The sequence below is a fragment of the Haliotis rufescens genome, unplaced genomic scaffold (assembly GCF_023055435.1).
Source record: "Haliotis rufescens isolate VD_foot unplaced genomic scaffold, xgHalRufe1.0.p SCAF_15, whole genome shotgun sequence".
Lineage (NCBI taxonomy): Eukaryota > Metazoa > Mollusca > Gastropoda > Lepetellida > Haliotidae > Haliotis > Haliotis rufescens.
Genome location: NW_025963835.1, coordinates 7590301 through 7614153, shown reverse-complemented (window position 1 = coordinate 7614153; position 23853 = coordinate 7590301). Strand labels below are relative to the sequence as shown.

General features: G+C 40.9%; 1 protein-coding gene across 2 annotated transcripts; it reads right to left on the bottom strand.

Annotated features, from left to right (window-relative positions):
* Positions 1-11111: 11111 nt before the first annotated feature.
* Positions 11112-17021, bottom strand: LOC124119277 (potassium voltage-gated channel protein Shaw-like). 2 transcript variants are annotated; one of them, XM_048396099.1, is made up of 2 exons: positions 16918-17021; positions 11112-12494 (listed from the first exon to the last, which is right to left on the bottom strand). In XM_048396099.1, exons 1-2 carry the CDS (start codon positions 16978-16980, stop codon positions 11538-11540), a joined length of 1020 nt encoding a protein of 339 aa, XP_048252056.1. In that variant the 5' UTR covers positions 16981-17021; the 3' UTR covers positions 11112-11537. The 2 variants fall into 2 exon arrangements, with proteins under 2 accessions (XP_048252056.1, XP_046337693.1); XM_046481737.2 differs by lacking the exon at positions 16918-17021 and adding an exon at positions 15886-16745.
* Positions 17022-23853: the final 6832 nt, after the last annotated feature.

The window sequence follows — 23853 nt, the reverse complement described above, 5'->3', positions numbered from 1 at the left end:
CATGGATTGCTCAGTTTTACATAAATGAAGATATATAACCTTCGTGACGGAAATGCAACCTCATCTGAAATGAATGAATAATGTGGAGACCGCTTCAGACAGTCGGCGAGGTCGGACATGTTGTTAGTCAATCAATCAATCAATCTTTATTGTATGAAAGGCCATTGGCCCATATACACATACAGATAAACAATATCATTGACAGCTGTACAGTGCATTATATAATTATTGGATAACTAATATGATGCTTGACATGTAATAGAGGTATTGTAATAATAGTGGCAATAACCACAGTGGCAGCAGTAGTAGTATAAAATACAAAAGGAATACAAAAGGAATACAAAAGGAATGGAATGGAAATATGAAATTTTACGTCGCAAAGGCAAAGTCCTAGCGCGACGTTCAATACAAAAGGATCTATCAGTAATATACTCATCATGTCAAGACAATTTGACAATTTAAATGTATATGCATTTCTAGTAGAAACAAACAGACAAAAATGAAATGTAGATACTCCTGATCTAGATGCGAAAGTTTCAAAACAACTAATTGTCAGTCACTCTCGCCTGTTAGAATTTGTCAAAAAACAAAAAACGGAAACCTCAAGACATGACTCAAAGTGAAACGAGACTGCCTCCGTGGTCTAGTGGTAGAGCGTCCGCCCGGAGAGCGGAAGGTCCGGAGTTCGCGTCATACCAAAAGACGTTAAAAGATGGTAAGCAAATGAGTTATGTATATAACGTTGGTATAAAGGAAATTGTTGAGCAGCTGAGAAATCAAAAGGTAATACAACGTCTATTTTGTTGACATTTGACATGCCTCATCTTCCTGAACGCGTCAAAATGTATTTTTAATCATTCCGTGTTCGTCCGTTGTTCCACCAGCTGTGAATGTCATCATTTTGCATAAGCTGCAGTATGTGCAAGGTGCAATGAGGACCATAAAGTTGACTATTGTAAGGCCGATGGTGTCTCAAATGTCGTAACTGTGGGGGTAATCACAATGCTGCTCACCGACAATGTGAGAACTATAAGGAGGCAGTATCTATATGTGAGAGATGAGTTGAAAAAAGGTATCTATGCCGAAGCCACTCGCATTGTTCAGGTCACTCACTCCGCTTCTTAAGCACCTACTTTAACAGGCAACAGTGTTGTCACTCCTCCACCTGCTAATGCTCCGTTTGAGATACAGTCTACACGTTCACCCAGATCACCTACGGTTCCATCTGCTGTTCCGTCTGCTGGTCCACCCGTTGTTCCTGGTTGTTCTTGTACCTGTCAAGTCCCAGTCAACTCCCCTAGTTGCAAAAGCTGCTGGTTCACTAGTCCAGACTCCTATCCTAGGCACTTCCCCTCAAATATGCATGACCTTTTTGTTCGAGTTCATTGCTGGTTGCTTCAGAGCAACTAGTAAACAAGATCAAATTGATCGAATTGTGTCAGCTGCTAAAACTCATCGCCTGATTGATGTCTTAAAGGAGATAATTGAACAGTTTACATGTTAAAAAGAAGTAATGGCTAAAACTCTTTTTTTCCTTCCCACTTTGCTCAGAGTCTCGGAGCTCATGTCGAAAATCTTAAACAATTTATTTCAAATAATGTAAGGTGTCTAGGAGATATTCCAGTGGCCAAAGAGTAATTTTGATAACAAGGAATACGCCAAATGAGCAATCCAAATCTTGCAAATACTCACAGAGGAGGCTGTGCATTATTTGTAAAATCTGACTTCTCATTCAAAGAGCAAAACCGTTGTTTTTACTTTGAGGAAACTAAATCAATAACAGTGATTAATGTGTTACAACACCGGAAAGATGGGGGTTTTCTCATTTGGACCTTTCGATGACATCCTCCTCATTACCATCTTAATGTAACTTGGATATGTTCGAAGACGATGCGTTCGGTAGTGATCACTTTCCAGTATTCACTGAAATTCAAATCAGTCCACTTAGATCTTCTTGTGTACATTTTCCACGATGGAAATTTTAAAATGCAAACTGGTCCGGTTTGTCTTCACTTTGCGAGTAAAATATTACTTCTGAACTAATAAACGAAGATGTTCGTTTTTACCTGACATTTCTGATGGACTGTAGCTCTGATTTAAACACCCCTTACTCATACGATGAACTTAAAGATGCCTCATCACCCCTTTCTCATACGATGAACTTAAAGGTGCCATATCAAAAACAAACAATTTGTGTCATGAGATGTTTAAGCACATGCCTGATTCTGCTCTATTAATTATCCGAGATCTTCTCAATATTAGTTGGAGTTGGGGGACTATTTCTTAAGCCTGGACACACGCTGCTGTCCCAGTACCTAAACATGGGAAGGATCCAGCAATGCCTGTTTCATAAAGACGAATTTCCTTAACGTTCGGTTTATGCAAAATCAAGGAAAGATTAGTCACAAAGAGATTTAATTTTCTTCAGAAGTATAGGCTTCTGTCAAGAATACACTCAGGCTTTAGAAAGAGACGTTCATGTACGGCTCCATACAGAAGCATAAACATCTCTATGCAATCAAGAGTGCATGTTGTGCCTCTTCCTTGATGGTATGGTATGATCTGGAGACAAGGACTTCTTTTCAAATTACAATAGCTGGGGATTAAAGGCAACATATTCAGATGGATTCACTCGTTTCTTTCTGAAAGATCTAGTCAAGTTCACGTTGGACAGGACGTTTCTGCTATGTATTTTATTGAAAATGGTACCCCACAAGGTAGTGTTATAAGGCCTGTACGTTTCAATATTATGATAAATGGCTTTTTCACAGCCTTTCCATCAAATATAGATGCAGGACATTTTGCTGACGATAGATCATTTTTGAGACTCTGTGGAAATTTCATTTCAGAAATGCTTAGACATCATTACTGTGTGGTGTTCTACGTGGGGTTTAGGGTTTCTCAAATTCAAAACTGTTGCAATGATGATGACGAGACGTAAAATTCCTCCAAATATACAGCTAAGTCTTGGTGACCACAAAAGAGAAATTGTTCGTGAGTTTAAATTCCATGATGTTTATTTGGACCAGATACTATCACGGGGTTCGCTCATATTGCAATTCGGATTTCTGCATCTCAAGTGTGTTCAGGCTGAATGACCATCTCTCAGTATCAGCTGCTGAACTTATAGCAGTATCTCCCAGCTCTGAGGTGGGTTAATGAAAATGATCATGAGAAGGTTCTATGACTCCAAGGCGCCTGCTAAAGCAATTGAATCTGGTATCAATGTTTCGCACAGTGACAGTGTTTATGAAATGTTAAAGTTGGATACATAGAGGTTATTGCGCGAGTGTGTTTGGGGATGGTAAATATCCTGCATTAGGAATAAACATTGTATTTAGCGAGCCTTTGCGAGCTAAATACATAGTGTTTATTCCTAATACAGGATATTTACCATCCCCAAACACACAAGCGTGATAACCTCTTTATCATATAATGCCATTCTTTAATTCTGTGCTTCAAAATCGCTTTCCCTCTCTCACAAACATTTCCGAAACATTGCGAGTTTTCCTGGAATGCGCGCATTAATATTTAGTCCGTCACAGGTTAAGTGATGTGTCAGTCGGACAGTGACAGTAGCCAATATAGTTCAAACTAAAAGCTGTTTCTTATACAGTGGCGAAGCAACTTATACGCAAAACAACAGTTGTTTTTAATTGCCTTTCGCGGCAATCCATCGGTCTGTCCGCTAGAGTAACTGCCCTTTGTCAAAGGGAAGCTACTCTAACCCTAGTCTATGAGACGTCACGGCCACGGTCAGACGTTGTTGACAGTCGGTCTGTTCTGTCATTACGTTAAGAAGTGTAGTCAGATGTACACACAGCGACAAAACGAAACAAGGTAACAATTCAAACATATTTCGGCCCAATCCAACTATTTTAATATGTGGAGAAGGTTTTAAGCCGCAGAGGTCTACAGGCAAAGATATGGCTACTGATCCTGCTTGGCTAGGCCTCGTGCCCTCGCAAAATTGTTTCAAAATTTATATCTCCAAAGTTGCCAAAACTTATAAAATGCCTTAGCTACGTCACAGTTAGACAGTATATTAGACTGTTCTTTTGATAATGATAGCAATTATCCCTGTAGTTTATCCAGATTCCCGATGGTTAATTCTGACTCGATCGCCGAATGACGAGGGCGACGCCATGTTTGTTTATAAACAGTGAAAGTAGTCCTACTTGACCTTTGATATTTGCATCTCTATCCGCATATGACCCCAACGGATATCGTTTTTATCCGTTGGCTTTATCCTGCCGAGAAACCTACCCATTATATGATAAAGTGTTATACTCAAAGTATGTTACGTGTGATATTAGACCCGTGAAGATCTGGGGAGGAGTAGGCCTTCAGCAACCCATGCGTGCCGTAAAAGGCGAGTGCAGCATTAAACAACAAACAAACAGACGTGTGGCATTGTGTGGATTCCAGCTCATGTTGGTATACACGAAAATGAGACAGCAGACCAACTTGCGAAATCTGGCTTGCAAAATCGTGAGGTAACGATATCAGAATTCAGACCCTAACCAAAAGATTTCGACTTTCTTAAACAAAATTATTCGCAAGTTAGCAACAGTTGTGGGGTGCAGGGACAACTGGCCGACTATATGTCATTCTGTAAAACAAATAGGACAATTCGTCAACGAAAGAAACGTGAGGAAGACATAATTACAAGACTTCGCCCTGGACACTGTTGGTTAAATGCTCATTGATGACGAGGTCTCCCCTGTATGTAAACACTGTGACGAAATACTCCCGAGACAGTGAAGCCTTACTCAATTGAATGCCCAGGCCACAATCATACCAGTATATATTTTAGAAGTGCTGTACTTGAGAGAGACGACTTCTCTTATTACACTTTTGGGTCCCAACACATTTATAGTGCAACTCAGCGGGCAATATTAGACTTCGTGACTGCATCAGGAATATTTGATACATTGTAGAAATTAAATGTATACATACATTGTGTATTGACTTTTAAAACATTTTATCCGTTTTCTTTTTTTCTCTGATCTGGGTTTTTTATGGAATGATTTTTTTAAATGAAATAGTGATTACTTGCTTTCTTAATATATAAATCAAGTCACGAAGCAGATTAGTTTATCATTCACCTTCCATTACTGTTGTTTGTTCTTGTTTAAAGATATTTGATCTGTTGGGCGCAAATTGGTCCAAGTCGCCCTTCAACCCAAATACCGCACCATACCAATGAATCAAGTATTCTTCATGAAACTGCAAGCGTATTTTACGTTGTCACACCTGTCAATAGACTCTGATTCTCTGAATATAGACAATTTCTTAAAAGTGCTTCAAGATACAAAGTATTTAACGGTCGTATAATTTTTAACAATTAAAAACATCAACAGGAGTATAAGTTATCTTTGAATACGCAAGCAGTATCATTGTTGGCAAAAGGAGCGTGTCACAAAGCCCTTTTGAGATGCGGATGTATAATCTTCAGCCAACAAATACTGGCTCGGCAGCAATGATATGATGAAAGGTCGTAAGGTGTTACATATAATACCTCACTCAGTTGAGAAACCATGTTGTTTTATGCCGCACTAACAATGTTCCAACTTGAGGAACACCTCTATATGCTCTGTGGTTATATATTGTGTTATGTCTACCAACGCGACCACTTCAAGCAACACATGCATATTCTCCACGGTGCTATATTATTTTATGTCTACCAACGCGACCACTTCGGACCCGAGAAGATCCGGATCAGAATAGGTTTTCGGGAACCCATGCTTGCCGTAAAAGGCGACCATGCTTGTCGTAACAGGCGACTAACGGGATCGGGTGGTCAGGCTCGCTGACTTGGTTGATGCATGTCACCGATTCCAATTGCGTGGACCGATGCTCATGATATCAATCATTGGAATGTCTGGTCCAGACTCGATTATTTGCAGACCGCCGTCATTTAGCTCGAATAAACCAACCAACTAACCGCGACCACTTTGAGCAACACATGCATATTCTCCGCGGTGCTATATTGTGTTAATATATGTCGACCGCCGCGACCGCTTCGATGAACACCTGCATATTCTCCGTGGTTCTGTAATGTATTACATCCACCGCACAAACCGCATACGTATACATATCTACGTAATAAAACGCAACGTAGAACCGCAGAGCAAATGCTTCTGTTTCTCGAAGCAGTCGTGGCCGCAGACAACGCAACACAGAACTAAACATCAAGGGACAACGTTCGGTTCAATGTTGTGCTGCCTTCCGCCGCGACTCCTTCGATAAACACAAGCATATGCTCTGTGGTTTTATTTCGTGTTTTATTTCTACCACCAAATAGTCACCTTTTCAAGTTGTCAGACGCTATGCGAAGATAGATAAATGCATAAAAATAATTGTATTCTATAGTTATATGACAGGGGTTATATTGTTTGTACAGGCTATGTCGCATCGTTAGCAGGCTATTAAAGACGTTTTTTCCCAAATTTTACCTGTTTTACATACCAATATAATTACATTAATCATTATTGTGTTCAATATTCATAGTCCCTTCTGTTAGCAAACCCCCAAGAAAATAGGACAGAATGATATCATCATCAACGTTCCAGAGCATAGAACATGTCGTTATATCTCGTAAATCAATATTAGGCCCAACAAGATGGTCAACAAGATGTGGTTGAGTCTTTTTGCACTACATAAAGACATGCTTGATTATGTCACAGGCAAACGGTACCACATAAACATTCCTTAGATTATATAGTACTAAGACATTATAAATACTCTAAATCATTGAAGAGATCGTTTTTCAGTCGTTACTAGCCATAACCTGTGTACCTTGGTTGATCACATTAGAGACAATCGTTTTAGGTTTTCTCTTGAATGAAGCTCAATTCTTTCTCTAACACTCCCCGCCCATGCATGTCTGTTGGGAAATAGAGAAGGTGTAGTATAGGTATTTATATCATTAATTAGTTCGTACTTATTTACAGGGCGGTGGGATAGCTCAGTTACGCTGAAGGCCCGGGTTCTATTCCCGACATTGGTACAATGTGTGAAGCCCATTCCTGGTATCCCCCGCCGTGATATTGCCGGAATATTGCTAAAAGCGGCGTAAAACCATATTCACTCACTAACTTATTTACAAGTGATCAAAATGTGGTTTACAGGTGACATTTTACATTTTTCATCTCTTGCTTTAATTTGATCGAGTTGATACTGAACACGTCTGTGCTGTAGTAGTGTTTTAAATGCAAAGTGTATGTCACTATTACATCTTCATCCAAGGTATACGAGAGTCCGTTGATCCATGTACGCCTGAAGAGAAATTAAACCAAGACAATGTCTGGTAACTGTCTGCTTCTAGATAATCCGTGAATCTTTTTACAGAAATAAAATAAGGTAATTTCAAACATTTTGTATGCCTTAGATGACAGGTTGCATCATACATTACAGGAATATAACATATATGCTATTATCAACCCGTCCCATATACGAACAGCTGAGATAGATTTTAGACCACAAAAATATGGACCATGATTACAATTTTAATTGACTAAAAAATGAGGTTTTTACATATTAAATGGGTTCGTTCTTTCGTTTTCTTTGATGTGCTTAAAGCAATTCAGCATAGGTCACATTTTCCTTTTCAGAATGTACTTGTTTACAAATATAAACATGTTGACAAACAGTAGAAATGCACTTTTACAAGAGTTGCACTTTAAGTACCACCACAACAACGTAGTATCGTCTGCTGTATTGCCCCTTGGAACACATGCCTTGAGTCATCAATAGAATACAAGAAGTCACTGATACACAGAGAAAACAGCCATACTTTTCCTTTAATAACAAAATTATGCAATTTGAAAAAAGACCATTGAGCCAAACTCAAGCGTTCTCGTTGTCGAGGAAAGCGCAGTGAACTGGAGACTGTCTTTCTTTATAATAAGCTATGCTTTCAAGTAAACATGGCAGTTCTGCTCCAGCACCCCGCACTTTCCGCTTTTTAGACGTTTTATAGTTGTCAATTACTCATAACGTGTGAATGCATTGTAGTTATGTGTTGTGTTATGTCAACTGTAGTAGCTGCCTTGGGGAATACCTACATATTCACCGTGGTTCTAAATTGTGTTATGTCTACCACCGCGACCACTTCGAGGAACACCTGCATGTTCTCCCTCGATCTATATTGTGTTCTGTTTACCAACGCGACCACTTTGAGGAATACCTGCATATTCGCTGTAGTTCTATATTGTGTTCTGTCTACCGCCGCAAAACTTCGAGGAACACCTACATATTCATCCGTTGTTCTATATTGTGTTCTGTCTACCACCGAGACCACTTCGAGGAACACCTACATATTCACCGTGAATCTATATTGTGTTATGTCTACCGCAGCGACCACTTCGAGGAACACCTGCATATTCTCCCTTGATCTATATTGTGTTCTGTCAACCACCGCGACCACTTCGAGGAATACCTGAATATTCTCCGTCGTTCTATATTGTGTTCTGTCTACCACTGTGACTGCTTCGGGGAAAACCTGTATGTTCTTTGTGGTTCTATATTGTATCATGTCTACCACCGCGACCACTTTCAGGAACACGTGTATATTCTCTGTGGTTCTATATTGTCTTCTGTCTACCATAGCGACCACTTCGAGGAACACATGTTTATTCTCTGTGGTTCTATATTGTGTTCTGTCTACCAACGCAACCACTTCGGCATAAACCTGCATATTCACCGTGGTTGTATATTGCGTTCTGTCTACCAACGCAACCACTTCGGGATAAACCTGCATATTCACCGTCATTCTATATTGTGTTATGTCTACCACCGCGCCCGAGTCGGGGAAAACATGCATATTTTCTGTGCTTCTATACTGTGTTCTGTCTACCACCGCGACCAAGTCGGGGAAAACATGCATATTCACCGTGGTTCTTAATTGTGTTATGTCTACCGCCGTGAGCACTTCGAGGAACACCTGTATATTCTCCCTCGATCTATATTGTGTTCTGTCTACCAACGCGACCACTACCAGGAACACTTGTATATTCTCTGTGGTTCTATAATGTGTTCTGTCTTCCACTGCAACCACTTCAAGGAATACCTGCATATTCACTGTGGTTCTATATTGTGCTATGTCTACCGCCGTGACCACTTTGAAGAACACCTACATATTCTCCATCATTCAATAATGTGTTCTGTCTACCACCACAACCGCGTCGAGGAACACTTGCATATTGACCATGGTTCTATATTGTGTTCTGTCTACCACCGCGACCACCTCGAGGAAGACTTGTATATTCTCTGTGGTTTTATATTGTGTTCTGTCTTCCACTGCAACCACTTCAAGGAATACCTGCATATTCACTGTGGTTCTATATTGTGTTATGTCTACCGCCATGACCACTTTAAAGAACACCTACATATTCTCCATCGTTCAATATTGTGTTCTGTCTACCACTGCGACCACTTCGAGGAATACCTGCATATTCACTGTGGTTCTATACTGTGTTCTGTCAACCACCCGACCACTTCGAGGAACACCTACATATTCTCCATCGTTCTATATTGTGTTCTGTCAACCACTGCTACCACTGCGAGGAATACCCGCATATTCACTGTGGTTCTATATTGTGTCATGTCTACCACTGCGACCACTTTGAGGAACACTTGTATATTCTCTGTGGTTCTATATCGTGTTCTGTCTACCACCGCGACCACTTTGAGGAACACTTGTATATTCTCTGTGGTTCTATATTGTGTTCTGTCTACCACTGCGACCACTTCGAGGAACACTTGTTTATTCTCTATGGTTCTATATTGTGTTCTGTCTACCAACAAAACCACTTCGGGATAAACCTGCATATTCACCATGGTTGTATATTGCGTTCTGTCTACCACTGCGAACACTTCGAGGAACACTTGTTTATTCTCTGTGGTTCTATATTGTGTTATGTCTACCACTGCGACCACTTCGAGGAACACTTGTATATTCTCTGTGGTTCTATATTGTGTTCTGTCTACCAACGCAACCACTTCGGGATAAACCTGCATATTCACCATGGTTGTATATTGCGTTCTGTCTACCACCGCAACCACTTTGAGGAATACCTGCATATTCTCCGTCGTTCTATGTTGTGTAATGTCTACCACTGCGACCACTTCGAGGAACACTTGTTTATTCTCTGTGGTTCTATATTGTGTTCTGTCTACCACCGCGACCACTTCGAGGAACACCTGCATATTAACTGTGGTTCTATGTTGTGTTCTGTCTACCACCGCGACCACTTCGAGGAACACTTGTTTATTCTCTGTGGTTCTATATTGTGTTCTGTCTACCACCGCGACCACTTCGAGGAACACTTGTTTATTCTCTGTGGTTCTATATTGTGTTCTGTCTACCACCGCGACCGCTGCGAGGGATACTTGCATATTTTCCGTACACATGTCCCAAGGCGTCACACATCAGGCTATATGATGGATTTTGACTTGTTTTGTCATTATGTGTATTCTCTATTGACTGGGGTGACTTGTGCATCGTCGAACATAGTTTCATTGTTGCAATTATGCTATTTCGTTTTCGCTGAAATATTTATATAACTGTGTTATTTGCACATAGTTCTTTTTCATGCTTCTCCAATCACAAGTATTTTCCTAACAAAGGAGTCAAACAAATATTTCATTATGGCATCATTTGAAGATTTCTGAGTCATGCTTTGTGTTGTGATAAAATTTATCTCAAATACTAAATACCCTGATGACTATGATCATCTCGTTTGTTAACATGATTAAACATCAGGTGCTCTCCATACGAGTTTCCCAATCACCGCCATGTCCTCTCTTCATTTACATTTAGATAAATTAATCACAACGTGTTCGATAGTGTCACATGGTCACATTGTCTTATCTGTTAACGACTTGTGTCGGTACATTACCTGGACTGTTACCCAACAATATTACCCGGTCTGGGTATGACCTCAACCCGATACATTTAACCAAAATTGGCTTTTATCATGCTAATTTTAGCGACAACATTTGAAGATACGTCATGCCTCACTGTCCACTGAGCTCGGAGAACATGTCCCCTAGAAGTGATATGCCAGCGCGCAACACTGACGTGAAAAACATCACGCACACGTTTATAGTGAAATAAAACATTTATCACAACCATTGCAATCGTGCGTGCATAGACATTGGAACAATATTTAAAACATATTGCACAAAAAGGGTGAGCAGTGAAACAAGGAACAATCTGTATCTTGTGAGCTGATGCATGTTTGTACACGTGGTTTAAAAGTCGGAAGTAAATAACGTTCTTTCCTTTGAAATATATGCGTGTATCCATCTCCTTATGGCAATCACAACGTTCAATAAACTTTCACTCAACACAATGGAAAAACACATGTGGTCAGTCGTTCTGTATTCATGGCAGGCACCAGAGGGAAGTGTTTCCGAGAGGAGGGGGGCGACGGGGTGGAAAGAACAAGCAACAGTCCCGCAGTTCACATCGGATCTCACGAGCACTCAAATGGGTAAACAGCGGATCTATTATGTTCAACTTGAAACTTTTAAAAGTGAGTGGACGAACATCCACTATCATCGGCAGTATTTCCAGCTGTAGTCACACTTGATCCGTTTGCAACGTTGCTCTTCACCTCACCTTCCGTCTGGTGTGCACCCTCGTAACTCTCAACTCGCATCACTTCAAATGTATCCCCGTGTCTACGCATGTAGGCACATCTCCGATGGCGCTGTTTCCTTGCAGGTAGGCAAGAGTAGTAGGCACTGAAGTTTGTGGCAATGATTGCAATGGGCATGGAGAGCGTCACAAGCCCTGACAGGGCACATATGATACCAACTACATAGCCTGGGATGGACTCCGGGTAATAATCGCCGTACCCTACAGTCGTCATGGTGATTATGGCCCACCACAGAGCAACCGGGATGTTTTCAAACGTGTTTGTTTCTGCTAACACCTCAGCAAAATAGGCCAGTGTTCCAAATATGTTGATGGCAATAATCAACACAGTGAACAACATGAAGATTTCTTTGATGCTTGCCTTGTAAGTGAGAAACAGTACCTTCATGCTGTCAAACCTGCGTGCTATGTGGAATATACGTAATATTCGCAGAGAGAGTAAACTCCGGAGGACAATGACGATGATAGTGACCTCCTGTGATTGGTTGTTTTTCAATACAATCTCGTCAAGAAAGAATGAGCCCCACATTATGAAGACAAGTGCAAGGTCGACCAGGTTCATGAAGGAGCGGAAGAAGGTCTTCTTGCTTGGTGAGACCACGAACCGGAGGGGCAGCTCGAGGGTGAAGAATACGATACACGACACGTCCAGGTAGAACAGAATGACGTGGGAGTCACTCTCTAAGAGGGTACGAAAACTCTGGTAGGGGCCGGTTGTGTTGGTGCTGTTGGTGTTTGGCCTCTCTACCCGCAGTTCCCGGACTGAAGACAGGGTGAACACTACTATGGCCAGCAGGACGAAGATGAGATAGATGAGGTTCCATACCTGAAACACAAGACTACACAATGATGTATGTGCATATTGGCAGGGAAATACACTATTGCTAGCGGTTGTCAATCTTATATAAACAGCTCATATTAGAAATCTGTTTGATGGCTGTTCTGAATAGCACTTCCGCTATCGTTTCACTGTTTTTTCTGGTCCATCACTTGTTCGTCTGGTTTGTTTTACAGACCACCGGCGCATATCAGGAGTACTGCTGTGCGGCGCCAGGCAACAAACAAAGACTTACTATTTAATGCAAATTGTTCAAGTGGTGGGTGCTACCGGTGGGGCAGGACATGCTTCCCTTTACGCGAACACCTGTGTCATCACCTATACTCTGTGATCCTTTCATGTAATTGTCAGCGCTACACCCAGTGGAATCTGTTCGGGAGATAAGCGAGACTGGTTATTCTCTCGTGTTGCCGTTTTATTTACAGTGACATTCATTCAGGGAGACCTTTACACTGTAAATGTGTAAAAAAGAGACAATATGACTTTCCATAAGGGATCCGCTAGGCCAGACAGAAATATCAACTTGTACTGTTAAGGACACGTTGTAGTAACTCGAACACCGTTGTGTCGAAGTTAAAGGGACCTACGGAAATACTTCAAGGTATCCAAGTTTCGTGACAACCGAAAATGATAAATTAGCTAGGAAGGAATAACAGAAGCCATGCTTTTACTTCGAGACAACATTAAGTTCAACACACCAAAGTTCGACAAAACGGCTTTTGACTGTTTGTGCATGAAAATGTTACCAGACATTTTCAAATGGATGGTATCTGGTATCGTTTCTGCTGTACTTTTGCAATTTATGGACGTCAGGGGAAATGTATCTTTCTGGTGCCAAGCAATTTATGAATTAAGAACTTCCAGAAACTTTCGCAAATGAGTGTATTTGTAAGCATTTAGCTTTACTTATACATTTAGTGTAGTAATAAATCCAAAATATGCGTCTGCTTAAATGAACAATGAACACATATGATAAAGGTTTTCTCATTTCTGAGTGTATGCAGATCGTGTAGCCCCAGGATGGCCTCCACTCTACCCTGTCCTTTGATTGAGGAGGACGTGCGAAGAATATATGAATACCCACATAATAAGATTAAGAAGGAGAAGAAGAAGAGTAAGAGGAAGAGTAAGAATGAGTTTATATGGCGCCTAAATCCATCTCTAGGTGTTCAGTGGAGCTGTCCACATAAATAAACACATGTGGAACAGATGAGACGTGTCTTAAACTGGGATGGAGAAGATGATGTCCTTCTTTATACTTATTTGGTGTGTTAAATCAAATATTTAACATATTCTAGTTAATCAGTACGGGGGTCATTCAAGTATAGAATATGAGCAATATTTGACTTGAGTATAAAGCGTGAACACTATATTACCAGTCTTGTGGAGTATAAGCTAGTAAAAGAGTTTGAATTGTTATTATTATTTTGTATTGTATGTACACCCTGAGAGGAGGAGCACCTCACTTGGTCTATTCATGATGAGTATTGAACCTTCATAGACTATATGAAAGGCGCACGCCTTATCCATGGGGCTACCATACCGTTATTATTTACCACTAGAAACCCACATGTCTATTAGCACATGGATGGGGTATTGGTTTCAATCACTTGGTAGTATAATCTAGTACAGATGTTACAAGCGTACAAGCATGTGAAGTCTTTTCTTGAGCACGTTTACTGTCGTTAAACCTCCGTTACACAGCCAGCGTGTATGATATCCGACTTGTGTTACATGTGTGTGTGTGTGACGTGTATATAGGTATCTATTTTAGTTCCTTATCCTCTGTAAACTCCACCTTATTGTAATACCTCACCACGGTCGGGTAGGCTTAACCTATTTATTACAAGGCAGGACTCTATAGACCAGTGGCATGTACGTACCACAAAGCCACCTCAACGCTCCAATACAATACTGATTTATGGGACGAATGGCTTGATTTTACATGGCCACGTTGTTTAACATGAGGAGACAGATTAGACATATGTAGCCCACTCATGAACATTACCCACCGTTGAAATCATAGACTTAACATTTAGGCTCTGAAATGAACATATTTTACAGAAAAAAACAGCAGTTAAATTATCTTCTATAATAAAATCCTTCATTTTCAGAAACTGCAGTATTCTAGACTTGCTGTATGACAGACTATTGAAATCACAAAGCTGTGTCTATAATCGATTGAAGTCTTTAATTGACCTACATACCATCACGATTCTACAAAGTAGATTGCTAATCATTAGCCACAACCTCAGCGGAACTAACGACTTTCATTGTACAGATTTTACTGACTGTGGCTGAATGCTATATATTCTGTTAAATCTCACACTTAAGCTAAAACCGATTGACTACTTTCAACTCTGTGTGAGGACCACGTCCGTCCCTGCATGTTAGATTAGGGAGAGTTGTTACTGGGAATCCCCTCTGCGACATGTGGTCAAATACCTACTGTGTTTATGATACGTCGTGCCAGGTCGCCTTGACATATATGATCACTTTACACTGACAGCACACGCCCATACAGACAGAGGAATGAGAGAGTGCGGTCATGCACTATTTCATTACGTAAAAGCTGTATAATAAGTTATGCATAACTTGCCGCGATATGAACACGTTGTCCTACTTAATTATAATGTGTGTCCTATTTCACCTGCATATACAGCAGCAGAAGTATTGTGCGGGGCATTACGGAAACATAACGCCTCTATGTTATAAGTGGTCTCGGCAAGACGTACCTACATTGTAATCCCCTGAATATTGCCGCCTTACAGGGGATCGATATCGGCCGGTGGCTATTGTCCTGGAAGAAATTTCCTCGACGATAAAGCCAAAGCTACAATTGTAATGTAATAATAGCGTGAACTAAGCCTAAGTACTCAAAACGTTACCTATGAACTGTATCGGCCCTGGCATTTGATATAATCAACTGAAATCTGTTCTTTCTTCTACTGACGTCTATTCAGAAGTGAAACCCGCAAACTTTTAATTCATGAGAGGTCAACTCATATTGTGATTTATATCAGAACATGTTTTTCCAACATAATGTTCCCCCACACGCGGCCATGTTCCCCCACTAATTCCCCCTATACAGACACTCAGGAGCCCATTACGAACATCACGGTGGATCATGGCCGGTCCTAAACGACCGCTACTTGAACAACAAGTGCGAATGATATTCCTTTTCATATTGCTATGAATCAAACACAGGACTTGACATGCGTTTTGGAAAACGATGAGTGATGGTACATAAATAAATGTGTATTGACATAGTTCTATGTACACATACCATGTGCAATGTCTAGTATATCAAAGCTACATGCATACAGTATTATCATACGGCCTACACTATGGCAACTGGTTGATAACTGCACCACTTTACCTTGGCGGTCTGGGAGTAGAACGGTTTCTCCATCGTCAGCCAAATTTTCTCTTTCCAAGATGGGTGAGTCTCCGAGGAAGTGCCATTTTCTCCCAATGTTTTATCCAAAATGTTCAAAATTTGTGTCTCTTGCATTTGTTCGGTGTATTTATTCCAGCAACATTCGGAGATCATCTCCTCCGGGATGTCCCAGAACTCGAGTTCCTGTTTGAGGGCTAGGCCACACATGGTAGACGGTAGGTGCAGCTCGCGAGTCCTATACAGGTTCAGGATCGAGTTCACCACCTTCGGGTCTCTGTCAAAGAAGAACTCATTTATGTCGGGGTCATATTCAGGCGAACTTTGAGTCAATCGACCGAGCCTTGTCTTTGGAAGTTTTTGAATGGTTTTCCAATAAGTGACAAATTTCTTCCCCGCGACGTTGATTGTGATCCTGTCCATGTCAGCTGGGGTAGAGTATTTTGGCCAGGGCCCAGCTAGAGCATTACCACACGGGGTGCTGACCGAGCTCTATACAGGTGGAGTTACACCATCAGCTCTCTGACGTTATCCCCGTGTATACCAAACAGTGTACACGTAAGGAGCTCATTGTCCCGTGGGTGGTTTCTAGCCGCCTTGTATTCAGTAATATATAATTTATAGCCTATGTAAAAATTGGATGTAATGTAAATATTACAAGCTTTTGTCATATGTAAGTGGAGCGTTTAGCTTACTTCAAACTTTCATTGAATGACATAACATCTTGTCACACCAATCCAACAACGGATATCAGCAGCCTATCAGCTTGGCAAAGACTTGTATTTGATATTTAGCTTCCAGCAACAGGCTGGCGATATGTTTGAGATCCTCCGGGTCATCTCGCTCTCGTTCAGCCCAGCACTGTTGAGCAGTACAGTAGTGAACTATCGCAATAAATATAGTTTAGTTATATCACGTGCTTGTCTAATGTTGGAGGCAAGCGCAGTCAAGTGACGCCGGTCATAACCGTTAATACGTTTTGCTGAAAGCCAAGATTGCGAGTATGTTGCTTACCACACAAGGATCATAATCAGGGCGAACCTGTGCTCCGAACTCGCCATCAGCAGATCCTGACATGGCAAAGGGACGTAGTCCAGCACGTAAAGGTTCCTCGCCTCATACTAATGTGACCTCCACTCCCCCTTTCCACCCCACGCGTGCCCCCTAGGAGAGGTGCTAGAGAGGCAGAATCCGCACTCTAGCACTCGGGCGACTAAATTGGATAGGCTAGTCCGTCCAACCCATTTATCAGTCCCCCCATTTGACTGACAGGTCAACAAGGGTAGGTTGTTGATGCTGAGCTTGGTCTAACTATTGTTGCCATGGATCAGCCCAGATTGGCTAAGAGTGTCTCAATTAACACATGTCAATACAAATATAGCTATAACTGTTTTGTACTAAAGCCGAGCCTTAAAGAGAACAATCTGTTAGATGACAAGTATTGTTTATCAAGCTTGGTTGTTGAACTCCACTGAAGATAACGACCACTGTTTACTGAGTGCAGACTGGGGAATCAAAACATAGCTAAAGCCACAGCTGTCGAAATTACTTGTAACACATAATTACCAACCAGATATGTATGTATACAAACAGTGTAATTATATTTCTTTCATTAGACATTGTTACACATAACTGCCAATTTGTTACTACCAAACTTTCAAGATGTTTATTAAAATGCCGCAATGTAATCATTCATTGTCTGTTGAAAAAGAAGATATTTGAAGAGTCACAAAAATACCACGAAACCACGAAGGCGGTCAAAGACATGGAGAAGGCTGATAAAATCAAGATAGCTTTTCTCAACCTTGGTGCTCTTCCCTCTCCCGAACGTATTTGGATGCCGCTGGAAACCTAGTGAAATTGGATTCGAATTATTGAGGAGATACCTCGAAAATAGAGAACATGCTCTTTTTATTTAACACAATTTGAGGTTGTAAAGATTTATAAAAAACAACTTTTTTTGGTAATAGTAATCATTTGTGTTTAGTTTGCTAACTTTTTTGTGGTCTACTGCATTTGTAAAGATATCAGTGGATGGAGTAGTACTCCACTCAACCATGACTTAGGTGAGTGAGTGAGTAAGTATTGCTTTACGCCGCTTTTAGCAATATCACCAGAAAAAGGCTTCACAGCAAGTTTTTTTTCCAAAATATATTCTAGGATATAGTAACACGTACATCAAGTTGCAAACAGAAATTTTTTTTATTCTTCAAACATGTGCAAATGTATAAATTCTTAGTTAATTGCAATAGGCACATTGATAGACAAACGTGTATTTAGCCCCGAGTTCATGGCGATTTCATGATGAATCGATTGGAAGTTTATTGCACCGTCACTTTTCCTTTGGTAATCATTGGCGGTATTAACAGGTTGTACGTGGCTTTCATAGATAACATCCATGCTTAATTTAATCTTATAACAGTATGTGAAGGTTCGTGATTTTAATCCCATCACGGGACTCGGAAATGTTTGGCCGCTTCACATATATAGGACATCAAAAATTGTTATGCACTTATCACTTTCACTGAGAAAAGTGCGTTGTTTATTTTTGATATTATACATCTATTTAGGCATGGGTTCTTGCGTCACATCAAGGGCTTTATGGACACATAAGTGTCACTTTTCAATAACAGACCCATTTTGTGAGCACAAAGGATTTACAAAAAACTGTAAAGGGCAGTGTACCATAAACATTACAGGAAGATGCTGTACTCGAGGATTTTATAAATTGCTACACACATCAACGCAGATAAAACGCATCCTCTACATAATGTAAACCACAAAGAACACAAGAGCGCTGAATTTTAATTATCCCAGCATATGTTCCCTCTTCTTCAACTAACGTGGACATACATGTAAGGATTCTTCTCATTTTGCGACCACATAAAGCTAAGGAAGAATATGAAATATGAAATATAGTTTTAATTTGAAACTATCTGGTGTTGTAGATGTGGGGAAGAAAACATCAAGTTTCCGCACAGAGTCCCAGGCACCACTAAATAAGTTTGATATCAAATTGGGTTTAAGATATACGGCAAGTGGAAATGTGAACTATTATTCAGTAGCATGTTACAGAAGCCAGCTTGCATGATCTAAGAATGAAGTTAATCTGATATTTTATATAATTGTGAAAGTGTTTCAAAACAACATAGCAGAGTAACGTGACACTAGTTTTCAGAAGAGGATCCATATCCCTCACATCTTCCCCAGGCAAGGGAGTTAACTGACTATAAACGGGTCCAGTGTCCACCCTTGCTGAACTAGGCTGGAATTTCCTGGTTCGATCGTAGCCTCACCAGAGTTATGTCCCTTCTATGTCCCTCCTATTGACAATCAGATTCCACCTCTCATATCACTTGCATTTGCATCAAACAACATGGCGGTGCACAGTCAACTGATTACGTTAATCGAAAAAAAACCTCACGGTCCCTGTCACAAAGACACCCAGTGCCAATCAGTAAAGCCTTTGCAGGGTGGAAAAGACATTTTCATTTCGACAAGGACGGGTAGTGGGAAATTCCTTCCATACGAATGTGTGCCAGTGTAAATGTGTTTGAAGGATCGCGTTCACCTACTTACCCCCCCCCCCCCCCCCCCCCCCCCCACACACACACACACACACACCCACCCACCCCCTCCCCCCGCCCCCATGGTAGAACAGCACGAGGTACTAAACAACCTGTGTAGAACAACGCTTGAGTAATTTGATAGAAAACGAGAAGATTTGGAAATGGTTGATGGTACACATGAAATTGACCGAAATCTGAACAGCAGTCGCCATGTTGTTTACGACAAGGGTGGAAACTGGACTTGTATTGTCTCTTGCCTCAGGACGATGTATCCTTTACTGTTATGAATTGTTCTAAATTTTCTAACACCGGCGTCATGTGAAGTTTCTCATAATACCAACCCCTGGTTATAGGCAGCAGTGATATGCATAATAGTATATTGCTGACAACGATTATAAAACATTAAATAGAAATTGTACATGTTACGAACGTATCTGTTGTAGTAGACAAGGACGTAGCAGTACATACTATTCTATGCGTACATTTGATAATATATCTATTCATGGCCATCTTGTCAGCTCGCATGTTAAAGACACCTTTGGGAGCCATAGGGTGCCAAGAGACGCCATGTGATATCTCTTACAGGACCATGACAAAGTCTAGTTTAATATCAATTACAGGATCCTGGGATTGATATAACTGCTATTTCAGTGTGAGCATAATGACTAAACACAAATGTTGTTTTGAAATATTCACGATCTAGGTTTGTTGAAATCCCCACACGGGCGTGAGGTCTGTATGTACTGATTTGTATGCCGCACAAAGGAAATCGAAGAATTCACATCCATGATCCAACACTACCCGCAATGCAACATTCACTTTCAAAATAGATTCTGCTAGCAGTTGTGCATAATTCCCCAAAGATCGATGTTACATGATTAGGTACTACCATTTACGGTTCAACATCATACCATGTCCTGACATTAGTTTGTAAGGCAACTAGATCTGTCATCTACAAGCAATCGAATATCTGACCCGGATTGCCTGTAAGTTCCGCATATCACTGCGATTAAAGCGATAGTTGACGAATCGTTTTATTGACAATAGTGGTGATAAGTATCCTCAATTCTGTTGATGAACATGTAGTTTGATACACATGCTAGAAATACATGTTACTGCATGTTCGACCCGTGAAAATTCGGGGTAGAATCGGTCTTCAGCAACTCATGCTTGCCGTAAAAGAGGACTACGCTTGTCGTAAGAGGCGACTAACAAGATCGGGTGTTTAGGCTCGCTGACTTTGATGCATGTCATCGTATCCCAATTGCGTGGATCGATGCTCATGATGTCTATCACTGGATTGTCTGGCCTAGACTCGATTATTTACAGACCGCCGTCATATAGCTGGAATATCGCTGAGTTAAACAACAGACAAACAATTGATGGCACAAGGCTGTGAGAAAACAATACATTTCAACAATAGTATCCGTCGACACGTTCTAGCCTGTGATGAGACTTGAAGTTCAGATGCTAGTATTGATCTTGAAGACTTTAACAACATGCCAGGTATGTGGTTAAATATTGTAATACGCTTTCACAACATCTACTTGAATCTTCATTTTGTCCAGTATTACATTTACAAACAACAAAATATTTTTTTTAACTGAAGTCGATTTGAAAAGTTGAGAAGAGAGTGTTTGAATTTTAAAGAACCTTCCCATTAGAAGTATACTCATGAACCGCGTAGTACATGTTCGCAAACACGCTGAAGTGGAAACTACACTGTCCATTGCTACCTGCTCTTTACTAATCCATTCACGTGTGTGCCACTCCCTACTTCTCCTACAAGAGGAATGAACAGGCCATGAGACAGACAATGGCTCCTGGTCTCTTGTCGAGTTCTCACCATTTAGATGTTTTAAACACTTGATATTAACTGTTATTCTTGTCCGCGGGTACCAGAATGTTCGGTCAATTTAACACAAGTGCCTCACTCTACACTGATGACGTGAGACAGCATGTTTTCAGAGGACTATTTGAAATTACAGAGAGTCATGAGCAAAAACACGCCCTTTCAACAGTCTGATGGCCTTTATCTGTATATTGTTTCCCGGCAGATACAGCAGTATTGACTGATACATACATATGACGGAAGAAAAACAGCACCTGGAAGTATGAGTAATTGCCCTCGAGGCAGCGTGTATCTGCTGTGATGGTTGCTGTGAGGTGATTAGTATTCATGATCATATGTTTGCACATGTTCACTGCACACTACAAGATTGTATCAATAACGTTATATTCTGCTTATAACCTGAATTGAGTTGAGGGAAGAGGAATTACAACTCAACCAGTAATGTAAGATCTTTGTTGACGTGACCAGTTGACCAGAAATATACCATCGCACATGGCCACAATAAAACACAAGAGTGACTGACTGGTACATAGGTAACCTACAACATAAAGTACAACAATGACTGGCTGGTACACAGGTAACCTACAGCATAAAGTACAAGAGTGACTGGCTGGTACACAGGTAACCTACAACATAAAGAACAACAATGACTGGCTGGTACACAGGTAACCTACAACATAAAGAACAACAATGAGTGGCTGGTACATAGGTAACCTACAGCATAAAGTACAAGAGTGACTGGTTGGTACACAGGTAACCTACAACATAAAGAACAACAATGGCTGGCTGGTACACAGGTAACCTACAACATAAAGAACAACAATGGCTGGCTGGTACACAGGTAACCTACAACATAAAGAACAACAATGACTGGCTGGTACACAGGTAACCTACAACATAAAGAACAACGATGACTGGCTGGTACACAGGTAACTTACAACATTAAGTACAACAATGACTTGCTGGTACACAGGTAACTTACAACATTAAGTACAACAATGACTGGCTGGTACACAGGTAACTTACACCATAAAGTACAACGATGACTGGCTGGTACACAGGTAACCTACAACATAAAGAACAACAATGACTGGCTGGTACACAGGTAACCTACAACATAAAGTACAACAGTGACTAGCTGGTACACAGGTAACCTACAACATAAAGTACAACAATGACTGGCTGGTACACAGGTAACCAACAACATAAAGTACAACAATGACTGGCTGGTACACAGGTAACCTACAAGATGAAGTACAACGATGACTGGCAGGTACACAGGTAACTTACAACATTAAGTACAACAATGACTGGCTGGTACACAGGTAACTTACAACATAAAGTACAACAATGACTGGCTGGTACACAGGTAACTTACACCATAAAGTACAACGATGACTGGCTGGTACACAGGTAACCTACAACATAAAGTACAACGATGACTGGCTGGTAGAAAGGTAACCTACAGCATAAATTACAACAATGACTGACTGGTACACAGGTAACCCACAACATAAAGTACAACGATGACTGGCAGGTACACAGGTAACATACAACATAAAGTACAACGATGACTGGCTGGTACACAGGTAACCCACAACATAAAGTACAACGATGACTGGCAGGTACACAGGTAACATACAACATAAAGTACAACGATGACTGGCTGGTACACAGGTAACCCACAACATAAAGTACAACGATGACTGGCAGGTACACAGGTAACCTACAACATAAAGTACAACGGTGACTGGCTGGTACACAGGTAACCTAAAACATAAAGAACAACAATGGCTGGCTGGTACACAGGTAACCTACAACATAAAGTACAACAATGACTGGCTGGTACATACGTAACCTACAAGATGAAGCACAAGGGTGACTGTGTGGAACTATTCATTCAGTTAACGATAGCGGTACCTTTCTTCAACTCTGATGCATCTCCGTCAGGCTTTGAGAAGCAGTGTCTATGAGCACTATATAGCCGTGCTCCGGGGCTCATCAGAAGACTATCATGCCGGGTGGCCTCGCATGTCAAGGTGCCACGCAGTGCCAATACTGACATGTTGTTCGAAGGGGCGTTGAACCAAACTCAGTTTGTCACTCCTGATGTTACACATGCACCGTTAAACTGAGCTGATGTAGAAAAAACACGTTGTGGTGTCAACAGTCCAAATTGATTTCATGAATAATATATTAACCGCCTAATCAGCAATTTGCATGCTCATAATAATCATATCGTGTGAATACAACCTACTCACTAGAACTAGTTACAGTCCAAACGTTGTCTAAGAAACACATGATGCTCACCTGCTTTACTACTCTAATGCAAAATTAATTCTAGCTATTGTTTTTGTTTACAAGCACCGGTCGTTTAGCTGCACAACACATTTAATCAACGAAAGTGAAGCGCTCTTATTTCTCAACAATAGTAAACATTGATTGGCTTGTCGATAGATCAGCGTAGCGGCAGCTGAGCCCGGTGACGCGTGATACCCTGCAACAACCCACAGCGCGGTGGACAGGGAG